Raw genomic sequence first — 24,654 nt, 5'->3', positions numbered from 1 at the left:
ACATATTTTAATTGATTATTTGAATCCAAAATAGGAAAGTTTGAGTTTTGATATTATTTAATTGATTAACAACCAGCTCTTTAATCGATTAAGATACATTCAAGTTCGATTAGTAGAAAGGCTTAATCACTTGACCAAAGTATTTTGCCTTCCTAATTGATTAAATAAACTTCTAGTCAATCAAGGACATGCCTAAATTGGTTTTAAGAAGTTTTTTTTATCAAAATAGAAGAGGTTTGCAATGAGTTTTTGTGTGTTTGTGGATTGCCTTAGTACCTCAAGACTCACTCTTATTTCTTTTATAATAAATTGATCAAAACTAGATAGGAGGCTAAGCGCACGACGAAGCGAACTTTCACACGTCTCATCTTTGAGTTCACAACTTCAACTTCAAGACTTTCAACTTCCTTTTCTTGGTTAAAAAATGTCTAGTACCTTCAATTGGAACTTGATACATTTGAATGACGGGGCACATGGTATATCTTTCCTATTCATATATCATCATCAAGAATGTTTAGAAGAGTTGTCGTAATCAAGACCATTTGACAATTGTCATCAATACAATTGTTTGAGAATTCTCATCATTAAAACCATTTGGAAATATTACCTGCACAACACATAAAACCACAGTTGTCACATGACATTGCCTTGTGCATGGAGTGGTCTCTATGAAAAGAGTAACACAAAATTTCCCTAATTTTTATGAGTATTTTGGAAACGAAGTGTTAGCTCTATTGGTACACCAAGTTGTAGATGCCATTAAGTAGTTCACCCACTCCTTACATGCTTAGGTCGAGTTGGAGTTGCTAGAGACTTTGAAGTATTTCTTGTCCATGGATTTGTGGTTGTGGTGGACATTGTTTGGATGTTTGGCCTAGAAGTAGATGTTGAGGAGGTTGAAAGATCAGTAAAACTTGGAAAGTACTCTGGCAGATGGTCAAGGAAGCAGGAATTGAAGGAGTCGTAATAGGAAGAGAAGTTACAAGGATTTGATGAGTTTTTTTAATTGAAGGAGGTGGAGCCTCCCTGACAAGACCAGGAACGTTAATTGTCTCAACATTATCGACGATGTTACGTTGAGCAGCCAGTCAAGTGGATTTTGACATTGCCATAGTTTGAACATAATTGACTCGGAGCTATAGTATGACGAAGATCGGTGGAGCTGTGGTAAGGAGACGATGGTCTTCACGGGATTTCTTGGGAATCAAATGTCAATTCCCATAGACGGCACCACTTTTTTGATGTGGACCAATTCAAAGAAATAATTTGAGAGTGAGAGTGAGATAATGTTTGAAATGGATCATTGTTGAACTTATATATGGTAGACGGTTAAAATTACTTTCGTCTAACCTAATGTGAGATGTAGAGAGTCGTTCAAACAGATAATAATGTACTATTAGTTTGGATCAAATATCTGACTTTTGAAAAGGTTTATCTATTTTCTTGTCTGTCTGTTACATAGATATTTCGAATTGGATCTTATAGTTAGGTCTTCCTCTCTGTGCCTCTTACCCACCTGGAGTGATAAAGATTGATTTCATCATTGTTTTGAACTTAAGGTTCATTTAGATCTACCCAAGTCCAATTTTCAATATTTAATACTAATTAATTACATAAAAATTTAAAAGAAAAGTTTGAAGAGTTTTCTCTATTGCTAAAACTAAATTATATCAATAGTGTTAGTATACAAGATTCTGGATAGTGGATACATACAAAGAGTTGCCAACCCAATAATAAGTGTCCCTAGCTACAAGAAAAACGGGTGTAAATTTGGTATATAATGATACCAATATGTGCATCAAAGATAGGAATCACACATGAGAGGGTTTCGGTTCAACTCACCTTACCCAATATTATCCTAAGATGGAACTTCACGACTAATTATATGTATAGCCCTTCACTAGAAAACTGTGTTTTGGTTGTCCTCTAAAATATGAGTGGATATACAAGAAAGGGAGAAGACATTGACCCAATCCTGTTTTCTGGTTGTCCTCTAAAATATGAGTAGATATACAACAAAGTGAGAAGACATTGACCCAATACAATTAATGTTAATGTGCAATTCAATTAATTTGGGTTTAGTGCCTCTACCACCAACTTTTGATGAACCAACCTATATTTTGCATACTATATAAGGTGTATTATTTGCTGAGTTACAAGTTGAAGTTTAAAATACTCCTACTAAAAATAAAATATTTGAAAAAGAATATTCAGATATGTTTGTTGAACGAGACTTAGAGTAATACTATCTCAAATTATTAAATCTACTCACTCTATAAGATCAGTGTCTTTCTTCAAGGTTAATGCAAAAATGAAGAATGCGAGTTGAAATTGATTAGTTTAAGGAGAAGAATTCACAAATTGAAGTGTTGAAGAAATACAAAATTTTAGAAATTAAAGATAAAATTCTAGGAAAGATAAGTAGACCATATTAAATGAAAAAAAAAAAAAGGACCTATTTTTTCTCTTAAAAAAATTAGACTATTTTAAAGACGGTTTAATCCAATATTATTAATGATTGAGATTTAGGATAAGTCTTTTAGACTTATAGTTTTTAAAAATGATTTTTATAATGTTACAAAATTTTGTAAAAAAAAATTACAAAGAAATTTTTATAAAAGCTTCAAATAAAATTTTTGTTTGAATATTTATTCTTAAAATGTGATTTTAGATATTTCATCTATTTATGGAAAAAAATTAGATATCAAAATTTCAAAAAATTACTTAATTTTGAAGCTATTTCAAATAGATTTTCATAAAAATCATTTTCGAAATACAACTTTTTTAAAAAAATACGATTTTGACTAAGTTTTGGTCTTTAATAATATATATTTATGTTATAGGATGTCAAAATTGGTGTTTCATTTTAGAAAAAACGAATATAAAAAAACTTGTAATATTTTGAAAAATGGTTTTGAAAAATATATTTTCAAAAATACAAAGAAAAAATCTATTTTTTTAAAGCTGAAACAAACTGACCCTTAGTGTCAATGGATCCTGCCATATATATATATATATATATATATATATATATATATATATATATATATATATATATATATATATATATATATATATATATATATATATATATATATATATATATATATATATATATATATATATATATATATATATATATATATATATATATATATATATATATATATATATATATATATATATATATATATATATATATATATATATATATATATATATATATATATATAAACCTTCTTTTAATTCAAGCTACCAACTTAATGATATTGCAACATCATTACTGAAAATTTTTGTTTTGTCAATTTTGTATGTTCAAACACAACTATTGTTTTAGTTTTTGAATGCTTAAACAATTTTATTTAAGTTCATGTAAGAATATTAATATTTTAAATAGATAATTATATGAATGAGAATAATTTTATATAATTATTTATTGGTTTTTATATTCATGTTATTTATTAATATTTTTCTTTAATGAGAAATTAATCGTTATTAAATAAATAAACCAAAAAAGAAAGAAAATAAAATATATATATATATATATATATATATATATATATATATATATATATATATATATATATATATATATATATATATATATATATATATATATATATATATCCTGTTAAGACAGCTTAATTCAGCTTAATTGATAATTGAATAGGGGCATTCAATGTACGAACGAGTTCGAAACTGCACTATCCCACTTATTTATTTTTAAGGATGAATTTTAACCACTAGACTATTTGACTAAAAAATAACTATCTAAATTTTTTTTGTTGATGGTTAAAATTATTGTAACATATTAATTTATAGTAAAAACATAGAATTTGTAACAGTTCTGGCATCCAGTGGTTCCAATCCCCTCCCGATCGCAGTTGCGGGGGATCGAACCGTGGTTCTCCCTACCAAATTCAACGCCAATTACCACTGAACTAATAAAAGAAATTGACAATTTGATTTGTCGCAATTAAGCATTTTGGCAGATTAAAATAGTCGCAGCATGCGTTTAAATGTAGTTTGTGATGGTTGGGATGATAGTTATGAGAAACGTCACAAAACATGCCTACAACACTAATATTATTTGCACTTGGTGAACAGTCGCAAAACATTCAAACTATACTAATATTAATTGCAATTGGTGAACCGCCACAATTTTTTTCTTGGAGTGAAAGATGGTTCTATAACAGATAGTAGTTTCAGGAAGGATCAAAACTGTTAGAGAAATTTCTAAAATATATTTAGAAAGTTGTAATAGTTAAAAAAGATTTTTTAGAAAAAATGTGTAATACTTTACTATTGAAGCAATGTAACTATTCATAAACAAAATCTTTCAAAGAGTTGTTTTTCTTCACCAAGTGACATGGATTTCTCTATAAATAGAGATAATTTGTAGACTTCAAAACATACAAAAAAATCATCATATTTCAAGTGCAAAAAATTATATCTAAGTCATTCTTTTATTTTTAGAAAATTTCTTTGCCAACCTCCCAACCTTCTAGTTAACCTCTGGTGAAAAACCCAAACTACCCCTGACTTCGGACATGAACTTCTGAACTGCATAAAAAAGGTGTTTTCGGAAGTTCATATCTGAAAGCGCCTTTTTTTTAAAAAAAAATTGTCTCATTTCGGAAGTTCATTTCCGAAAACAGCATTTCGGAAATGAACTTCTGAAACAATGCGCGTTCTGCAGATTAAGCAGAACACTCCCCATCCCCCATTCATTTACCCTAATCCAACATCAAACAACACCAAAGGCGAAATTTTGTTAAAAGACTTCCAAGGCAACATCAAAGGCTCCAACAAGCTTCCTATACTACATTAAAAAGCACTCCAACCTCTTCAATCGGTAAGCATTATGAGTTTTAGATCTATGCTTAAAATTGATATTAGGGTGTTTACAAATAGGAAAATATGTATTAGGTTAGGTTGGTACTGGTATTTAGGATGTTTAGAATGTGTAGACATAGGTTTAAAGTTTGATTTTGGGGTCTGCCATTGTAGGTTGCAGAAAAGCTCTGCGCAGGGGTGTTTCGGAAGTTCATTTTCAAAAACACCTCCATCCCAGTTTCGGAAATGAACTTCCGAACTGTATCAGAAGTGCATTTTTTTTTGTTTTTTCATTTTTCTCGCATATTAATCGATTTCGATTGTTTACAGGAACATGTCAGACAACCAACCAGCACGCATCAGACAGGGCAGGGAGTCCCAGACTGCGTCGGCTAGACGCGAGCGGGCGGCGGCGCAGCTGGCGTCGACACGCGGGCGGGGCCGGGGACGCCGTGTGCACGTTCCACAGGACTTGGTGGAGAGTTCATCTGCTTCAGGCTCTAGGAGTAGGCTGGCTCGGGTATCTTCTTCCCGCCAGCGAGAGGAGGAGGATGAGGATGAGGATGAGGAGGAGGAGGAAGTCATACCGGATGTTGACCCTCCAGTCGGGGAGGAGGAGGAGCAGGAGGTGGATAGCTATCCGGGAGGGCCTTTTGACACTTCCCTGCTGATTCACTACCAGGATCACGTCGCTCGGCGGATCTGGGAGGGAGAGGTATTTTTTTTAACTTAGCCGTTTATTTGTCACCATTTTTTATAATTTTACCGTTTATTTCTCGCTTATTTGTTTTTTTTTGTAACAGGAGAGAGAGCCATTGAAAATGGTGAACCACTCCAGGAAGATTTTCGGTCTGTTTAAACCAGCAGCTCAGTGGTTTAACGACCATGTGCGAGGTTCAGGGCTTTGCGGGCTCTGCATGACCGGGTACACCACCATCAGCACCGGCATGCAGGGGGCATTTGTGGAGCGCTAGCACAAGGAGACGTCTTCTTTCCACTTGCCGGTGGGGGAGTTGACGATCACCTTGCATGACGTCCAGTGTCTTCTCCACCTGCCTATTAGGGGGCCGCTGTTGGACCACTCCAGGATCCAGAGGGTCGAGGCCATTGAGTGGATGATGCACTATTTGGGCCAGCCGCACGAGGTTGCTCACTTTGAGTGCGTCACGACTTGTGGGCCTCATGTCCGGTTCACTACACTGAGCATCTATTTTGAGTTCCACCTGGACGCGGCGCCGAGGCCGAGCAGGAGGATAACGACCTATTCAGGGAGTACCACCGCGGCTGCGCTCTCCGGTGCTGGTACATGCATGTGGTAGGCGCTGCATGCTTTGTGGACAAGAGTGCCAGGTACGTCGACATGGCCTACCTCCGCTATTTCATGGACCTGGATACCGTTCACCAGTGGAACTGGGGGTCAGCTACTCTGGCATATCTCTACCAGAAGCTGAATGAGGCCTCCAACTGGAGGACGAGGCAGTTGGTCGGATCCTGCACACTGCTTACGGTACGTTTTATTTTAATACATTATCATATTTATTTATTTATATATGTTTCGTATTTAATTTTAATACATTATCTTGTTTCTGTTTCAGAGCTGGATCATCTCCTACTTCTCCCGCATCCACGACTTTCACATAGATCCTGCGTACGTGGACGCCATGCCCAGGGCCGCCAGATACGCTCTCCAGAGGGGGAACGATGCGGTGGGACCATACCGTCTGTACTTGGACCGCACGATGCACGACGACGTCACCTGGAGGCCGTTCGTCGACTACGCTCAGATTGTCCCCTTTGACGGCATTGCTCTATATTCAGGCTGGTTGGCATGCGGGACCGACATCATGGTTCGATATCTCCCTGAGCGGTGCATGCGTCAATTCGGATTCGTGCAGCGGATACCCAGGTCACCCTTTGAGGCTGCTCCCGACACTGTGACCCGAGTGCAGCTCACTGCCATATGGGAGCATTGGGAGGATCATGTGGTACCGCTGGAGTACCGTCTCACTCGGGTCACCCAGGACTGGCACAGTGAGGAGGGATACGTCACATGGTTCTACCGGGTGTCACATCCTCTTCTGAGACCCGACATTCCCGGCGCTCCTAGGCCAGCACACGAGGAGATCCTGGAGAACCAGCAGGCCGAGGATGATCACGCCATTGATCTCATGCCGATCTGCCAGCGGATATCGATGCTTGGGCGGGACCCGTTGGATCGAGGTATCGTTGATCAGGGCGGTCCAGAGGCAGTCGCCGTGATGGAGATGATCGTCACTGATGCGGGCCGTGCGGCGGGGTACAGGCGGCAGAGGAGGGCCCAGGGTGAGAGGGTTAGGCATACCCAGTAGTGGTCGAGTTTATTTATTTTTTGATTTCGGATTGTATATTCCGCACAGTATTATTATTATTTTCGGATTGTATATATTATTTTCAACGGATTAGTATTTTTTTTTTGTTTATTTATCATATTAGTATTTTCAGTTTATCTATTGCTTATTTTATTTGGCGTTTGCGTTTAATTAAAATGCGAGACTGTTATGAAAAAACCTTTAAAAAAAAGCACAGTTTCTGCATAATTCGGAAGTTCATTTCCGAAGACACCCCCCATGAGGTGTTTTCGGAAGTTCATCTCCGAAGGCACCCCCCATGGGGTGTTTTCGGAGATGCACTTCCGAATTAAGGAAATTTTTTAAAATAAAAAGCGCTTCGGAAGTTCATTTCCGAAGCAGGGGTATTTTGGGATTTTCGCTGGGGGTGACCCCCATAGGGAGGTGGCCAAAGAAAAAACCTATTTTTATAGTGCACAAAAAAGAAGAGAACTTTATTCAGTAAAACATCATTGATCGATATGCTTAATCTGAATATGTCATTCATGTTAAGGTTTCTAAAGTATTATGAAGGAGATTCGCCGGTTATCCCATTTGTATCCAATTTGCCTAAATGATGGGGCGAGTCAAACCTAAAGTTTAGTGTAAACACATGCTTTAAAATATATTTTGTGCAACTTTTATTGTACCATTTTTATCTTCTTTTTGTCCATGTTTTACAACAGACCCCCAACACAAGATTTAACAATCTTTAGGTTCGATTTTCTATTTGATTTATACTTTAATGTGATTGGTATTAAAGATTGCAATTTTAAAGGAGATAATAATAATTTTCTATGATGGTGAAAGATACGTAATTAATTTTTATGATTGATGTGATTTTGAATTTATGGTTTTTTTTGTTCCGGTTAATTCATGAGTGCAACTTTCATGGAGAAATGAACATTCATGCTTCCTTATTCCTTACTATGGTGAAAAATACATATTTATATTAAATAAATATGTAATTTATATGATTTTTAAAATCCATGTAAAATATATTAAAAATATTTTTTTTTGTTAAGTTTAACATATGTGCAAAAAATAAATAAATTATATATCATAATTTATAAATTATTCAAGTATGTGAATTGATTAATTAAGAATATATTTGATATATGGTGTATACTAGAATTCATCTTGATATTAAAATTAATTTGGGTATGTTTTAGATTATTGTAAGTTGACAAATATTTATGGAGAAAAGTTATAGAAGATATTAGTGATGAAAATTCATTGTTTATTTTGTATTGTGATTTTTATTTGGATATACCTTAAAACATTGCTAAATATGAGACATGAATTGATCACATTAAATTTTTTATGCATATGTTTGTTATGCAATAAAAATGTTTATTTTAAAAGAATAGAAATAAATTATATGGTGTTGTATTTATATGGAGTTTCTGAATTACATGTTTAAACTCACTTCATGAAATAAAGTTAGCCATGACAAATTTGTATGATCATGGTTGTCAATTTCTATAAATGTTTAATACACTAAATATGTTTTGGATATATTTTAGTGGAAATAAAACTTCAAAATTAAAAAGGTTTGCAAATGAAGAATGACATAAAATTTTTGTATGACAAAAGTGTCATGTGATAGTTTGTCAAAACTATAAAGAATATAAATTTATTTTGTATATGATAATTGTACTAAAGTGACAAAAATGTCATGTGTTGATGATAGTTGATAAATACTATCAAGAGTACATAAAATAATCATATGACTAATTGAGAGATTAGATATTTAAAGTTTATTAAGTTTGAAAAATCTTGTAATTCATTGACGAAAGGATTGACAAAGATATGATGTATTTTGATATAATTGCATACAAAGAAGACATCATTAGGGATGTAAAATAAGCCCATATCTAATTAATCATCAATAGTGAAAACTCAACTCACACTTGATTAACATTAAGTCTTGAGTTCAATGATAAAAATACACTATTAGAGTGATTGAAGTACTTAGTGTCTAAGTTCAAAACACTGTAAAAGTCCAGTAGGTTCAAGATCATCCTGATATAAATCTTAGTTCAGTTCGTGTTAAGCTCGTATAAAACTCGGGTTCGATTTGGATGACAACCAACTCAAACTCCATCGTTGATCGATATTAAGCATTGCAAAATCTCTGTTTGGTGTGAAGACTAACTGTCGTACCCTAATTTTGTCTCAAGGTTTCTAAATCATTCTTGCATTTAGTTATAAAGATTGTCGAATGCCAATTGGTCCTTTCTGCGAGAATCCAGAGCTCACCCTTCTTTTGAAGCATCCTCGAGGAATGTTCTCCCAGTAAGTTTTCTTGGAACTTACTGAATTTATATAGCATATTCCATCCCCTAAATAAGGCATTTCACCCTGACCCATGACACTTCATTTCATTCCATTGCATTTGCATTCGATGGAGAAAATTCGGGTCCTTTGTATTTAATTATCTTTCACCACGATTATATGAAGACTATCGTCATTCATACTCTCGGGTCAAAGGTAATTAAATAGGGGCAGCTGTCGTACCCTAATTTTGTACCAAGGTTTTTAAATCATTTTTGCATACCATTTGCTAGAGCTGTCAATATGGGCTACCCGGCCCTAAACGGGCCGGCCCTAGCGGGCCCTGTATAATATGGGCTCGAGATTTACTACCCGAGCCCGACCCTAGATGGGCTTCGGGCTACCCGGTCCTAAATGGGTTTTTTTATTTAAAAAAATTAAAATAAAAACTCTATAATATTTATTATAAATAAAATTAAAAATTATGTTATTTTAAACATAATACATTTTTAAGTACTATATTATCTCTAATAAATACTATAATGTGTTTCTAAATACAATATATGTATAAATTGTATAAAATAATACTTGAATATTTATTATAAGAGAAAAACTAATATAATATGATGAAAAAATGTTGACTATATTAATGTATAATATTTAAAAGAGAAAGATGGAATAAAATAGAGATAAAATTTAGTGACGTGAGAAAAATCAATATGTTATTTTGGAGTAAGATAATATAAATATTAATATATTTTTTTTAAATTTATAATTATGCGGGCCTGATGGGCTACCCACGGCCCATATGGGCTAGCCCTAATGGGTAGCGAGCGGGCTTTTCAGGGCTGGGTTAAAAAGGCCCTGAAAAATATGGGCTCTAATTTTAAGGCCCAAGCCCTATGATTTTTTGGGCCTGACGGGCCGGCCCATATGGGCTAGCCCATTTTGACAGCTCTACCATTTGCATTAGGTCAAATGTTACCTCATTTGAAATTGCGAAAATAATTTAAGTACATTTCATGCATCATTGTCATGCATCATTTAAAATTCATTCATTTCAAGATAATTCCATCAAAAGTCAACCAAAATACCAAAATGTAACATTTGATCATTTGAATAATTCCATGGTTTGTATCATTCCAAACAAATTCCTATTAGTCATTATATGCATCTTGCATCATTCAAAATCAAAAGTCAGTATAAAATAATGTTAAAGTTGACTAAAATATTCAAGTTATTTTGCATCATATGCATAAAAAACCAAAAATAGTAATTTCAATGGGAATAAAATTAAAGTCAAATTATCATTTCATCATCATTTTAATTCATTTCATTTTTCATTTAATCATATATTGTTCTTTTCAAAAAGTCAATAAAAGTCAAGATTTTAGGCATAAAAGACAAAAAAATGAATACATTTGTTTTGCCTCACACTTCATTTAATTACAAAATATACCATAATTTGAAATTAAAATTGAGATATTTTCATGCTAAATTCAAATTCACATTCAAATGCATTCAAATTTACTCACATTTTTATATTTTTTTCATAATTCCTAAACCATCCTTTAACCTAATTCTAAAGCCTATAAATCAACATCATTTCATTCACAAACCACATTAACAAACACACAAAAAAATGAGCCACAACCTTGCACAAATCACTCTCCAAATTTCAAGTTTTTTCATCTTTAAGAAACTTTAAAAAAAAACTTGAAATTCTAAGTAGATTTGTAAATCTTTCTTGTTGACGAAGAAATTCCAAATCCAATACTAATAGTATTGTCCCTGCACCATACAAATCATCCCATTAAAATTCGGTCGAAAAAATTTTATCGCGTTCTTGAGAAAATTCACCTAGGTTGCCTTTAATGTTTGTTGTTTATTGAGTTTCTTTGCATCGTTATGTTTTTGCATTTAATTAACATCATAATCATCACTGAATTGCACAAAAACTCCATTAATTAATATTTTGGAAAGTCAAGAGTTTGAGTGTTCTTGAACCTCCATGAGCAAAAATGGTAAAATGTGAATTGATGCTTGTTTTACATAAATAATATATTCAGTAGCTTCACAACATCACCCTTAGCACGAATCCATGGTTTATTTGTCATGAGAGTGGCTAGAATGATCGAATCGAGCAAATATTTGCCCAATAGTTTTTGATGATTTTTTGTAAAAAATTGTTGTTGTTTGTTGATTTTTTGAACATGCCATTGTGTTCGTGAGTTTGAGTAGTTGAATTTTCATTATTTGTTAGTTAAAATTCATGCATTTTTTAAAAAGTTATGGTGAAAATGGTGGGAGAATGTAATTTGGTTTAAGGAAAGAGATGAATGAATAGTGCATATTCAGATTTAATCACAATCCACCATCCCACGTTGATTGTTTGATCAAGTGTGTCGCTGGGATCGCGCACGTGACGCGTGAATGACTCCTTTTTTTTTGTTGGCTAGCACATGGACCTATTCCTTATGGGCTCAGGGTGCAATTCTTTTTGCACCCCCATTTTTTTATGCTTTTTCTTTCTTTCATCTTTTATTTATTTTTATTTATTTACTTATTGTTTTTTGCTTTTATTTTTAGAATAAAGAACTTAAGCTCGTTTATTTTTTTACTCTATCTCCTATTGTATTGATAGTGCATCCCCCTCGCTTTTATTATTATTTTTATTTCTTTATTATTATTGCTTTATTTTTATTTATTGTTTTTACTTTTAATTTTAAGGGTCTTAAGCCCCTTTAGTTTTTTATTCTTTCACCTCTTGTATTGATAGTGTGCTCCCATTCATTTTTGTATTTCTTTTTTTTTTTTAATTATTTTTTATTGCTTTATTTTTTAAGTTTATTGATCTCTTTTAGTTGATGCATAATTGTTAATTCAAAAAGATAAAATGACAACTAAAATTAACCTTTCACAAATAATAAAAGATGTTTGATCAACATCAAATCTATTTTTAAAACCAAACCAACACCTTACTAAACTAAAATCAGTCGCTTAACATCTATTCACCTTCGTAAGTAAAATAAACCTTTTAAAAATATCAAAGAAGCTTGATCAACATCAAGCCATTTTCCTAACCGTTTCGCAATAAAATTTTTATCGATTCAAAAATCAAACGCTTGATCAACATCAAGTCCATTTTCTCAACTTAAGAAATATTCAAATCTATTTTAATAAAACTTGGAATAAAAAGGACAGTTGGATGCACATCCTTTTGAAACCCCGGGATAATGAGCGCAGAGTGTATACTTTGTTCCAAACAGTTACTCGTATCCCGCAAAGATAATTGTCATAAATCCAACATGGATGAAAAAGGACAATTAGATGCACATCCTTTTAAAATCTCGAGTATCAGAAGGCTTAGCGTACACTTTGCTTACACCAATTACTCGTCTTCCATATAAAAAACAATATCAACCAATCAAACTCTTTTCGCCCTAGCACGATCGAAAACCATTTCACAAACGAATGATGCTTTATCAATTTTGATGTGAAGCTCGAATTAACGCTTTATTCCTTCATGTGTGAGAGTAGCAAGCGATATTGTCCGCTTGAATGTGTTTAAGGCATGATCTACGAGAATATGAATTGTGTTTTATCCATTTTGAATGTGATGGATACACAATGTTCCTTACTCCCATGGTTTGATAGTAAGCAATATTTTCCGCTTGAATGCGATTTGAGAATCTTTCGCTAAAATCGACCAATCCACAAACATTTGCTACCCAAAACTACGTAGCTTTGAGCTCCTCAACGTACTTGGGGATATGTAGGAGCAGAATTCAACGTCTCGTCAGACACCCTAATAAAAAATCCTAAAAATTCCCTTTCTTTCTTTTGTAAATATAATAAAAAGCATCTAACGTAAGCTAACAGTCTTATTTGCAGAACTAACTAAATGGTTCCTTCGGAGTACAAAGGATGTGAGGGGTGCTAATACCTCCCCTTTGCATAACCGACCCCCGAACCCAAATTTGGTTGCGACGATCATAATTTAAAAACTAGGGTTTTATCAATGTTTTCCCTTATAAAATAAACTTCGGTGACGACTCTATTGTATTTCGGGCGTTCGTTATGCTCAGGTATCTTTCACAGCACGACAGTTGGCAACTCTGTTGGGGATTCAATAAGAGAGTCAAGCCTATTTTAGTTAGCTTTGCGATGAATGTTAGATTTGTTTTATTTTCCTATTGTTTCCTTAATATCTTGCTTTATTACTTTTTTCCTTTTTGTATACATCCATCTATGGAATTGGGAAATTCTCTTTGAGCGAAGCTCTATACCCGAGCTTTAAAAAAAAGAGGAGACATTAGTTGGCTGGGTAGTGTTGGTCAATGCAAAGATCCCGCTTAGAGTAGATCTTTTTATCGAAGTTTGTCATAAAGCGGATAGCTCGTTACATGGCAAAAATCCGATTAAGGTCCATGACTCTGAGGACTTTTTGTAGAACCAGTTCCGATTATGGTAGTTTCATAGTGCTGGCCCCCAAAGTGTACACCTTGTGTGGTCAACGCAAAGGTCCCGTTTAGAATAGATATTTTTCGGGAACTTTGTCATAAAATGGGCGATGAAACCAAATCTTCCAAAAAAAAGTATGGTAGCATAGTTTTTCAAAAAGTATTTTTCAAATGAATGAGAAATGAGTTAAAATTACATAAATGGAAGTTTTCATGTTCTCAATTGTGGAGACTAAAGACTTTGTATCGTTTTTAAGAATGTTTCTAAGGAGGAGACCACCTTGGTGATTAATAGTAAGTGATCTTTTAAAGCTAGTGGAAAAGATGGTCTTTAAGCCGTCTTTTACCAATTCCAATGGAAAGTACTGCAACATGTCATTATTCCTCTTCGAGTATATTTAGATATAATAAAACAAACATAGTAGCGCAAAATAGAACGAAGTAGAATGTAGTGAAATAGATCGAAGCATAATAAAGATGTCAAACTATTATTAGGTATTTTATGATAAAATAGAATAATTTTGTCATTTTGTACAAATCAAATAGAACAAAAAATGAAGTAAACTGATAGAATGTAAGATAAATTTATTTTAATTTATTTCATCGTATTCCATCAATTCAAACATAACCGTCTTATAATGAAATTGATAAAAGGTATATAAACTTCATTTAAGACGATTTAAAGAAAATAAAAACAATTCATCTTATAAGTAAGTTAAGATAAACAAATTATTAGTTTATTCAATTGTTGCTTTTTCAAAAAATTTATGAATTAAGTTTATTAATATTTTTTGAAGTTGTATTGGATTATATTGTCCAATAAATAAATAGAGGTGTTCATTATAATTAAAAAAAACAAGTAGTATAATTTTGGTTATTTGAATAGTATAGTGAAATAAAAATGAATAAAATATATATTTTACTAAATAATATTTTTAAACAATAATACAACAGATATTTAATGCAGTAAAAAAAACTATAAACAAATACAGAACATTAAAACAAATGAAGAAAAAACAACTTATTTTCACATAAATGATTATAAACAATTATTATGAAAATTGGAAAAAATAATATATTATTTTTTAAAAAATTAAGTGAATAACTATAAGTAAATAAGATTTGTGTCAAAAAGAAACTGAATTTGTTTATAATTTCATATGTATTTTCATTGAATACAAATTGATTAATATTTGTTCCCAATCTTTCTTTAGATTGGACTAGGTCATATTCCACCCTATTTAATACTCCAATTACATGTAGACATCACCACTAATCCTGTCACAACATGCCTACGAGTTATGACCATCTCTTTTATTTTTATCAACTCAAATTGATTCAAATTCATAATCCATATCCATCTTCTCTTCTCCTCGTGTTACAATAATTTGAGACTTTCTTTGCACCATTCACGATTCACACGACCAACAACCAACGCTATTTCTTCAAATCTCACTCTCCAAACCCTCATCAACGGTTCACTTTTATCCCACTCGCCACTCATAAGCGCGTGACCTTAACAATAAAACGAACGGCACCAAAAAAACATAAGTTAAACAAAAACATTATCGTCCTCAACCCAACAACGTCAACAACACCGTCCCTGTTTTTTTTCTCTCTACCTAGGAAACGAAATCATCATTCTGCAATCAAATCAAATCATTCTAACTTCCATTACCACTTTACATCTTCATCATCGTTAAAAATCAAAACTTTTTGATTTCTAATCCTATGTATAATAATCTAATAATCTCCGTATGTTCTGGAACCGACCCACATCAGAAAAAACTGTTTGATCCTTAAAAGTCACAAACTTTCTTTCTATTCAATCGATTTTCCACAACCCCACATGGAGAAAGAGCCACTTCTTCCATATTTCAGCCCCAGAAAAAGGCTCACCCCATTGCCTCCTCATCTTTTCCCTTTACCAGAGAACGATGAAGTTGTTCTTCCTGTTACCCCTTCTGAGTTCAAAGATCGTCTCATCTTTGGACCTTCATGTGCTTCACCAAGAGACTCTTCACCTTTGGCGGATGCCTTAACACTTTCACGAAATTCTCCGAGAACTCCTTCCACTTGTTCCTCTTCACACGAGTTTGCATCAGCAACATCCACGCTTTGTGATTCATCATCTCAACAACAGCAATTATCTTCTTGGCTCATTGACCCTAATTATCCATGGCGGAAAACCAATTTGCATCGCTCCAAAACTGCACCGGCTATGGCGGTTATTAGTGATTTCAATCATCCGACTGTGAAAAGACCACAATTTGGTAGCCAATCTATTGTTCATCAAGCTTTTATTCTTCTTGTTCTTTATTTGGCTTTAGGGGTTGTTATTTACTGGTTCAATCGTCATAGTTTTACAGCGACCGAGACTCATCCTATTGTAGATGCATTGTATTTTTGTATAGTCACAATGTGCACAATTGGATACGGTGACATTACTCCTAATAGTACTGCAACCAAGATTTTCTCTATATTGTTTGTGTTAATCGGTTTTGGTTTTATTGATATATTGCTTAGTGGAATGGTTAGTTATGTTCTTGATTTGCAAGAGAATCATTTGTTGAGGGCAGTGAAGGGAAGGGGTGCGACTGCGAAGGATGGGAGGTCGTACATAGTTGATGTGAAGAAAGGTAGGATGAGGATTAGGATGAAGGTGGCATTGGCATTGGGGGTTGTGGTACTTTGTATTGGAGTTGGTGTCGTGGTTATGCATTTTGTGGAAAGTCTTGGGTGGGTAGATTCCTTTTATCTTTCGGTTATGTCTGTTACGACGGTTGGGTATGGCGATCATGCTTTCAAGACTATGCACGGTCGTATCTTTGCTGCAATTTGGTTGCTCGTGTCAACACTTGCAGTTGCTCGAGCTTTCCTTTATTTGGCTGAGGCGAGAGTGGATAAGCGACATAGGAGGATGGCAAAGTGGATTCTTGGTCAGGACATGACTGTTGCTGAGTTTCTTGCTGCTGACATAGACAACAATGGATTTGTGAGGTATGGATCAGTATGTTTATTCCATTGCATAAATTTAGGTTATTTTCTATACCAATAGAAGTTTCTGTCTGTGAAAGTAGAACTTGAAATAACTTTACATATGAAATAACTTATGCAGTGTTTCTCTGTTGCCCACGCTTTCTACCTCTTCTAGACTTAAGAACTAGATTGTTTGTAATTTTTGCATAGCCTAAGGAAAATGTGATAGTATCAATAGTTTATGAAAACTGGCTTTAGAGATTTGTATTTTGACAGAGAAAAAGTATGTTGAGGATGGAGTTGAAAATTTGACAGGAAAATAGAAAGGGAATTGGTTCATAGTTTGTCATTGATGGGATTAGTTCAACTTCTATGTTTTAAGGTTGGCATCAAGTAATTAGTATGTAGTAGTACTTGGAGGTTGATGAAACTTTCTATTTTCACTTTACCTCCTAAGAGTAGTAGATTTGGTTACTAGTTAGTGGTTGGTTGTATATTTTTGGTTTTGGTTGGTAGGATTATCACATTTGGAGGTCCAACGTTAGAAGGTTCAATCTGTTAAACTATACGGTCATTGGAGAAGGAGAAAAACAATATGTTTGTTAGAGTAGATAGAAAAGTAAAAATGAAAAAATTGGGTGGAGTATTTTAGAATATTTTATGTTTTCTCTTAGGATTAGTTTCCATGTTTCTTTATATTTCATTATTTGTTTTTCTTGTTAGTTGAGCCCAAATTTTGCTTGTTAGTTGAGCCCAAATTTTGTACATACATTGTGTATGTTGGTTCCACTTTTAGAGGAGCCAAAATTGATTTTGGAGGTGTTTATTTGATTTTTACATGTTTGATTGCTCTCGACTGTAGATTTTTTCTTCATAATTGACTCTAACTTGAAGCTAGAATTTGAACTTTTGATTCTAGAATTGATTTTCACACTCAATTTACTCTCGACTGTAGATTTTTTCTTCATAATTGACTCTAACTTGAAGCTAGAATTTGAACTTTTGATTCTAGAATTGATTTTCACACTCAATTTAATTGTACAACTCACTTTTACATGAATGTATCCAAACATAAACCACTTGATCCTCAACTCACTTTTAGTTCGAATCAATTTTCCAGAATTAATTCATTCTAAATCAATTTTTGTCACAAGTTCTTCTTTTGTCTCGAGAATAAAGTAAGTGTAGCAGAGATGACGATGATGCGCTGAATGCATGATAAGACTAGACATGATGAGATTAGAAATGACAATATTAGAGTGTTGGGGTAGCACCTATAGTTAAAAAGATGGTGAAAAATCGACTTAGGTGGTTTGGGTATGTAGAGAGAAAACTTGTAGATTTTGTGGCAAGGTGGCAAGGAGAGTAGATTAGATGGAGAAGAGTTAAACAACTAGAGGTAGAGGAAGACCTAGAAAAACAAGAGAACTTATTAAGAAAGATCTCGAGATTAACGATTTGGATAGAAGCATGGTCCTTGGTAGAATATTATTGTTGAAGTTGATCCATGTAGATGACCCCACTTATTGGGATAAAGCTTGGTTGTTGTTGTTGTTGTCGTCGTGCTTCTTTTGTTAGCTTATTATTTTTCTTTCTGCTTCTGCATGTCTATAAACCCTTAGATAAAATCTCACTGTCATGTTCTTTCGGCATCCTCCCACTATCTTGGTTAAAATGTGAATCTGACTCTCTCAAATACAATCTGGCTGTCCCTGACTATCCTAAGGGAAGTTTGACATCAAGTCCCAATTATTCCATATTGAGTCTGGCCTGAATTATTTTAGATGTAGTGTGTGTTTGCTTGTACGTTTACAATCCAAAAGACGTGCATTTACCATGACACTCCAATATGCAGCTTTCACATTTTCACATTAAAAAAACCTTGGGACGCGATATTTTTACTCTAAACGCTGTTCCAAACAGTCACGTAGTATGGCCTTGGCTATGTTCATATCGATGTCTCATTGTGAGTTATACCAATGGTGATTTTTCCTATGGCATGCCCTGATGAATTATCCATGGCTGTGATACAGATGAGCCATGGTCTCAATTTCTGTTATTATTATCGGTATACTAAATTTTCTTATGCTGTAAGGCTTTTAAATGTTATTCTTGGTTGATTTGGCTCCTAAATGATTAACCGTAAAGTTGAGGGGTTAACAATATTCTCTAGGAGCCTAACGGAAATGACACATGGAGAACAACCCAGGGAGTAGTTAGTTCTGATGATTAGGCAAAGTTTTGGCACCACAAGGGTTGAGGGAAGAGGAGGAATTTGATAGGCAGAGAAGTTTTATCATTAAGGTTACATCTTAGGCTTCATACCAACCAGTTCTTGATGTTGATGATCTCTCCAACCATCACCTTGCTAAGTTGTTTTTTTATTTCCAGTAATCCTTATCGATCTCTCTAGCGTCTCCAATGTCCCTAAGTTGCTTTTTCTAGCCATGTTTGGAGCCCAAATAATATATTCATTTTCATGGATTTAATTGTAACAAGTTTAAAATTTAATAAGCTTTAGCTTGAAGGTGGAATGTTAGAATATATAAAAATATATCTGAAACATAGAAACCCTTTAACTTTGGCGATTTTTATATCTTTTATCACGCATCTCTCTGTCTCTAATGCTCTATATAAGTTTTCATAAATGTTACTATCTTACATGCAAATTGTAAATATAAACGAATCATCATGACAAAATGGGTAAATACACTGAGACCAGACTCAAAAGTTAAAGGGTGCAGTGCCCAAAATAGTATAAATATTTCTTATGAATCCGATAGAGTTGAAATTCTAAAATGCATTTCTAGTTTGTAATCATATTCGTCTACAGTATTAGAGACGAGGAAGATGATTCTTCAATGGTCAATATTAAAGCTTCATAATGTCCTTGAATAAACAAGAATTTCCTCTTGCTAAGTTGCACATGCTTGTCAAATAAGGAGAAAAAACAATAGAACAAAAATGATTCTTAACCATATGGATCCACTACAACAAAATCTACAAAACAGTAGAGATGCAGACATTTTGGGAAGAGCTACAGATCCAAGATCTGGCAAAGGAACAGGAGTTAAGTCTTTCGTGTATGACTTGAAAAGAACAAATGTTTATGTGACAATCACTACATATTGTAAGAAGCAAATAGTGTGATAGCAAAGGAACAGGAGTTAAGTCTTTCGTGTATGACTTGAAAATAACAAATGTTTATGTGTGAATCACTACATATTGTAAGAGAGGAAGAAAAAAGCCTGCAGGGTATTAAAACATGGTCCGTTTAAGTTCAAGGTTAAAATTGCTCAAGGTGTCGAATTTTATGATCAGGTCGTATCGAAGAATTTAGTTGTTTAGGTGCTTTCTTCTATGCATATCATCCAGTAAAACCTTTTACATAGAAAAAAAATAAAATAGAGGTTACTCCCTGGATATCTAGGTTTATTATGTGTGCTTTGCCGAATTAGTACTTTGCCGAATTCTGTTTTGCTTTGTTTCATGTTCTTAACTACAATATTATCATTCTGTTTCTTCTGATGTTTGTATCATGTTCTATAATTTTCATCCTTGAAAGACTTGTTGATTTATTTTGATTGAAATTCACAACACATATATCTTGTGCTTTCACTGAACATATTAAGATTTCGGGTATGCAGTAAATCAGAATATGTTATATACAAGCTGAAGGAGATGGGAAAAGTGACAGAGAAGGACATCATGCAGATCAGTCAGAAATTTGATAGACTAGATACTGGCAACATTGGAAAAATAACACTCGGTGATCTCATGGAGGGTCATAATGGATGAGCTCGATCACCGTGGCTATCCAATGATCAAGGTTTTTTGTTTTTTGGATAGACAGATATGTTAGTGAGTTATGTTAGTTTCTAGAGTTTGAACCATGAACCTCATGGTTAGTACTCCTTCGGTTCGGTATCTCTCGACTCACCAACTGAGCTGCCTCAGATGATCAAGGTGATTCCATATCCAGTTTTGTCACATAAAGAAGGGAGTGCCAGATTCCCAAGTTGCATGGGAACTTTTTTCCGTTTGCGGGCTGGGAAGGAGATATTAGATTATTAGATTATCAAGTTACATACAAGTGATTTTCCCTCATACCCTTTTGTCTGTCACGAATGGGACAACTTGATGGGGCGGCTCGAAATTCTGGGTTCTTTTGCCGGCATTTTGCAACTGATCTTGAAGAAATTCCGGGTATTACCAATAATTGTATTGTTAGGTTGATGACATGGCTTGTGGTGGTGGAAGGGACAATTTTGAAAATGAATAAATAATGTATTGATTCTTTTCTTCAGATTATTTCTTGGTTAATTGTGCAAATCAATGTTTCTATTAGCCAAGGTTGTAGTTCTCAATTAAGTACTTGCATTGTCCTATTCTGAGTTGAATAAAGATATACTTCATACTTGCATTCATATATTTCTGAGAGTTAAGCAATGAAAATAACACTTTCAGTTGTAATTTGTTTCTGAATGTTTTAGATAGTGCACATGCCTTACAAAGCAAGTAAGATGAAACTTTGATTTTCCTTTTGGGTTTTTGGGCTTGATAATAACTTTTTTAAAGTTTACCATGATAGTTTGTAACAGAAAAAACTGTTTGATCTTTAAAAGTCACAGTTTTTCTTTTTATTCAATGGATTTTCTACAACCCCACATGGATAAAGAGCCATTGCTTCCGTAACTTTTTCCCTTACCATAGAGTGATGAAATGGTTCTTCCTGTTACCCCTTCTGAGTTCAAAGATCGTTTCATCTTTGGATCTTCATATGCTTCACCAAAAGATCCTTCACCTCTATTGGATGCCTCAACACTTTCACGCAATTCTCCAAGATCTTCTTCGACTTGTTCCTCCTCTTCACACGAGTTTGCATCAGCAACATCCACACTTTGTGATTCATCACAACACTCTCAACAACAACAACAATCTTCTTGGCTCATTGACCCTAATTATCCATGGCGAAAAACCTATTTTTATCGCTCCAAATCTGCACCTGCTATGGCGGTTATCAGTGATTTCAGTCAAACACCTATGGCGGTTATCAGTGATTTCAGTCAAACAACTGTGAAAAGAACTCAATTCGGTAGCCAATTTATTATTCTCGAAGCTTTTATTTTTCTTGTTCTTTATTTGGCTTTAGGGGTTGTTATCTATTGGCTCAATCGTCATAGTTTTACAGCAACTGAGACTCATCCTATTGTAGATGCATTGTATTTTTGTATAGTCTCAATGTGCACAATTGGATACGGTGATATTACTCCTAATAGTACTGCAACCAAGATTTTCTCTATATTGTATGTGTTGATTGGTTATGGTTTGGTTGACATATTACTCAGTGGAATGGTTAGTTATGTTCTTGAGTTGCTAGAAAATCATTTGTTCAGGGCTGTGAAGAAAGGTAGGATGAGGATTTGGATGAATGTGGCATTGGCATTTGGGGTTGTGGTACTTTGTATTGGAGTTGGTGTCGGGGTTATGCATTTTGTGGAAAGGCTAGGGTGGGTAGATTCCTTTTATCTTTCGGTTATGTCTGTAACAACTGTAGGTTATGGTGATCATGCTTTCAAGACTATGCACTGTCGTATCTTCGCTGCAATTTGGTTGCTCGTGTCTACGTATGCGGTGGCCCGGGCGTTCCTTTATTTGGCGGAGGCAAAGAGGATTCTTGATCAGGACATGACTGTTGCTGCGTTTCTTGCTGCTGGCATAGACAACAATGGATTTGTGAGGTATGGATCAATAGAGGTTTCTGTCTGTGAAAGTAGAACATGAAATGCATTTAATATTATGCATAGTAAATTGCATATAAATAAATTATGTATGTAGTGTTTCGCTGTTGCATTGCACATGCTTTTTACCTCTCCTAAAATTCTGGACTATTTAATTAGAACGTTTATAATTCCGCATAGCCTACATAAAATACAATAGTATCTAATTTATGAAAACTGGCTTTTAGAGAATTGTATCCGAATATAAACCACTCGATGTTCAACTTGCTTTTACATGAATGTATCCAAACATACCACTCAATCTTCAACTCACTTTTAGTCAGAATCAACAGAATCAATTCATTCAAAAAAAATTTGTGTCACAAATGCATGTCTCGAAACCTTTAAACAACTTTCAGACAAGACTGTAATTTCTAGATTTGCAGTAAACGGCATTGATGATGCCTACTGATTGTCTTTTACATTTGATAATGTTTGTATATCAGCTTTGCCAATTTGTGTTTTGCTTTGTTTCATGTCCTTAACAACAATATTATTGTTTCTCTTCTGGTGTCTGTATCATGTTCTATAATTTTCATCCTTGAAATCTTGTGCTTTCACTGAACTTCTTAAGATTTCGGGTATGCAGTAAATCAGAATATGTTATATACAAGCTGAAGGAGATGGGAAAAGTGACAGAGAAGGACATCATGCAGATCAATCAGAAATTTGATAGACTAGACACCGGCAACATTGGAAAAATAACACTTGGTGATCTCATGGAGGGTCATAATGGATGAGCTCGATCACCGTGGCTATCCAATGATCAAGATTTTTTTTTGGATAGATAGATGCTAGTGAGTTATGTTAGTTTCTAGAGTTTGAATCATGAACCTCATGGTTAGTACTTCTTCGGTTCGGTGTCTCTCGATTCACCAACTGAGCTGCCTCTAATGATCAAGGTGGACTCTTTATCCAGTTTTGTCACATAAAGAAGGGAGTGCCAGATTCTCAAGTTGCACAGGAACTTTTTTTCGTTTTCGGGCTGGGATTATAAGATTATCATGTTACATACAAGTGATTTCCCTCTCATACCCTTTTGTCTGTCACGATAGACAACTCGACGAGGCAACTTGAAATTCTGGGTTCATTTGCTGGCATTTTGCAACTGATCTTGATGAAATTCCGGGTGGTGATGCAAGGGACAATTTTGGCTGGTTAAATAGTTAATTTATATATAAAATCTTTTCTGAAAATGAATAAATATTGTATTGGTTCTTAGATTCTCTTAATCGTGTAAATTAATGTGGAACATCTTGGTATTGTTTTGGCCAAGATGCTTCTATTAGCCAAGGTTGTAGTTGAGTACTTGCACAGTCCTACTCAGTTGAATAAAGATACTTCATATTTGCATTCATATATGTCTAAGAGGTACTTTAACTAAATATATATTTGGTTTAAGGATATATTTTTAACTGCTGTTTGATTCAAAAGGAGAGTAGAGAAATTTTAAAACTAAATTATCTTTCTATACTTACAAATATTATCACTCGCATTTAGTAAAAATAATTTTACATAAATTTTTTAAAATAAAAATTTGTTCAAATATAAAATATTCTAAATATTAAAGAACATATTTAAATATAAACAAAATATTCATGAAAATCATAAGACTATTATAAGATCAATCAGATGAACTAATGATTATTGAAATTATCCCTACTCAACGTATAGTGCAATATATCTAAGCAATAATTTTACATCATATCCACTCTCCTTTATTAAATTCCATGTTTTTTCTCCCACGAAATTTACCTGCAATATTTTCATATGCTGTTTTGCTAAATGTACCATTGACTTTGTTACAATTTTCATATTCATGCATAAAAACATTAACAAGTGCATCATCTCTAATTCAGAGTTTCAAAATTACCACAATTAATTGGTAATTATAAGTTTCAGTTATTCTTATCTTACCTTGAGGAATTTTAAGATTATCTTCGTGTGTTAATT

At 33.9% G+C, this 24,654-nt stretch overlaps 2 protein-coding genes across 2 annotated transcripts; both read left to right on the top strand.

Moving 5' to 3' along the window:
• Window positions 1-15,212: 15,212 nt before the first annotated feature.
• Window positions 15,213-21,348, top strand: LOC131603072 (two-pore potassium channel 3-like). The gene is made up of 2 exons (XM_058875322.1): window positions 15,213-16,942; window positions 20,569-21,348. The coding sequence occupies exons 1-2, from the start codon at window positions 15,792-15,794 to the stop codon at window positions 20,717-20,719; spliced, it is 1,302 nt and encodes a 433-aa protein (XP_058731305.1). The 5' UTR covers window positions 15,213-15,791; the 3' UTR covers window positions 20,720-21,348.
• A 132-nt stretch (window positions 21,349-21,480) lies between these two features.
• On the top strand, window positions 21,481-24,283 carry LOC131603073 (two-pore potassium channel 3-like). The gene is made up of 2 exons (XM_058875323.1): window positions 21,481-22,662; window positions 23,291-24,283. The coding sequence occupies exons 1-2, from the start codon at window positions 21,644-21,646 to the stop codon at window positions 23,439-23,441; spliced, it is 1,170 nt and encodes a 389-aa protein (XP_058731306.1). The 5' UTR covers window positions 21,481-21,643; the 3' UTR covers window positions 23,442-24,283.
• Window positions 24,284-24,654: the final 371 nt, after the last annotated feature.

The sequence above is a fragment of the Vicia villosa genome, linkage group LG5, assembly GCF_029867415.1.
Source record: "Vicia villosa cultivar HV-30 ecotype Madison, WI linkage group LG5, Vvil1.0, whole genome shotgun sequence".
NCBI classification, from domain to species: Eukaryota; Viridiplantae; Streptophyta; class Magnoliopsida; order Fabales; family Fabaceae; genus Vicia; species Vicia villosa.
This window is presented reverse-complemented; position numbering and strand designations above follow the sequence as displayed.

Coding starts and splice junctions, on each gene's coding strand:
- LOC131603072 (XM_058875322.1), top strand. CDS start 15,792: ATGGAGAAAGAGCCACTTCTTCCATATTTCAGCCCCAGAAAAAGGCTC. Junction 16,943..20,568: donor GACAACAATGGATTTGTGAG/GTATGGATCAGT, acceptor TCGGGTATGCAG/TAAATCAGAATATGTTATAT.
- LOC131603073 (XM_058875323.1), top strand. CDS start 21,644: ATGGTTCTTCCTGTTACCCCTTCTGAGTTCAAAGATCGTTTCATCTTT. Junction 22,663..23,290: donor GACAACAATGGATTTGTGAG/GTATGGATCAAT, acceptor TCGGGTATGCAG/TAAATCAGAATATGTTATAT.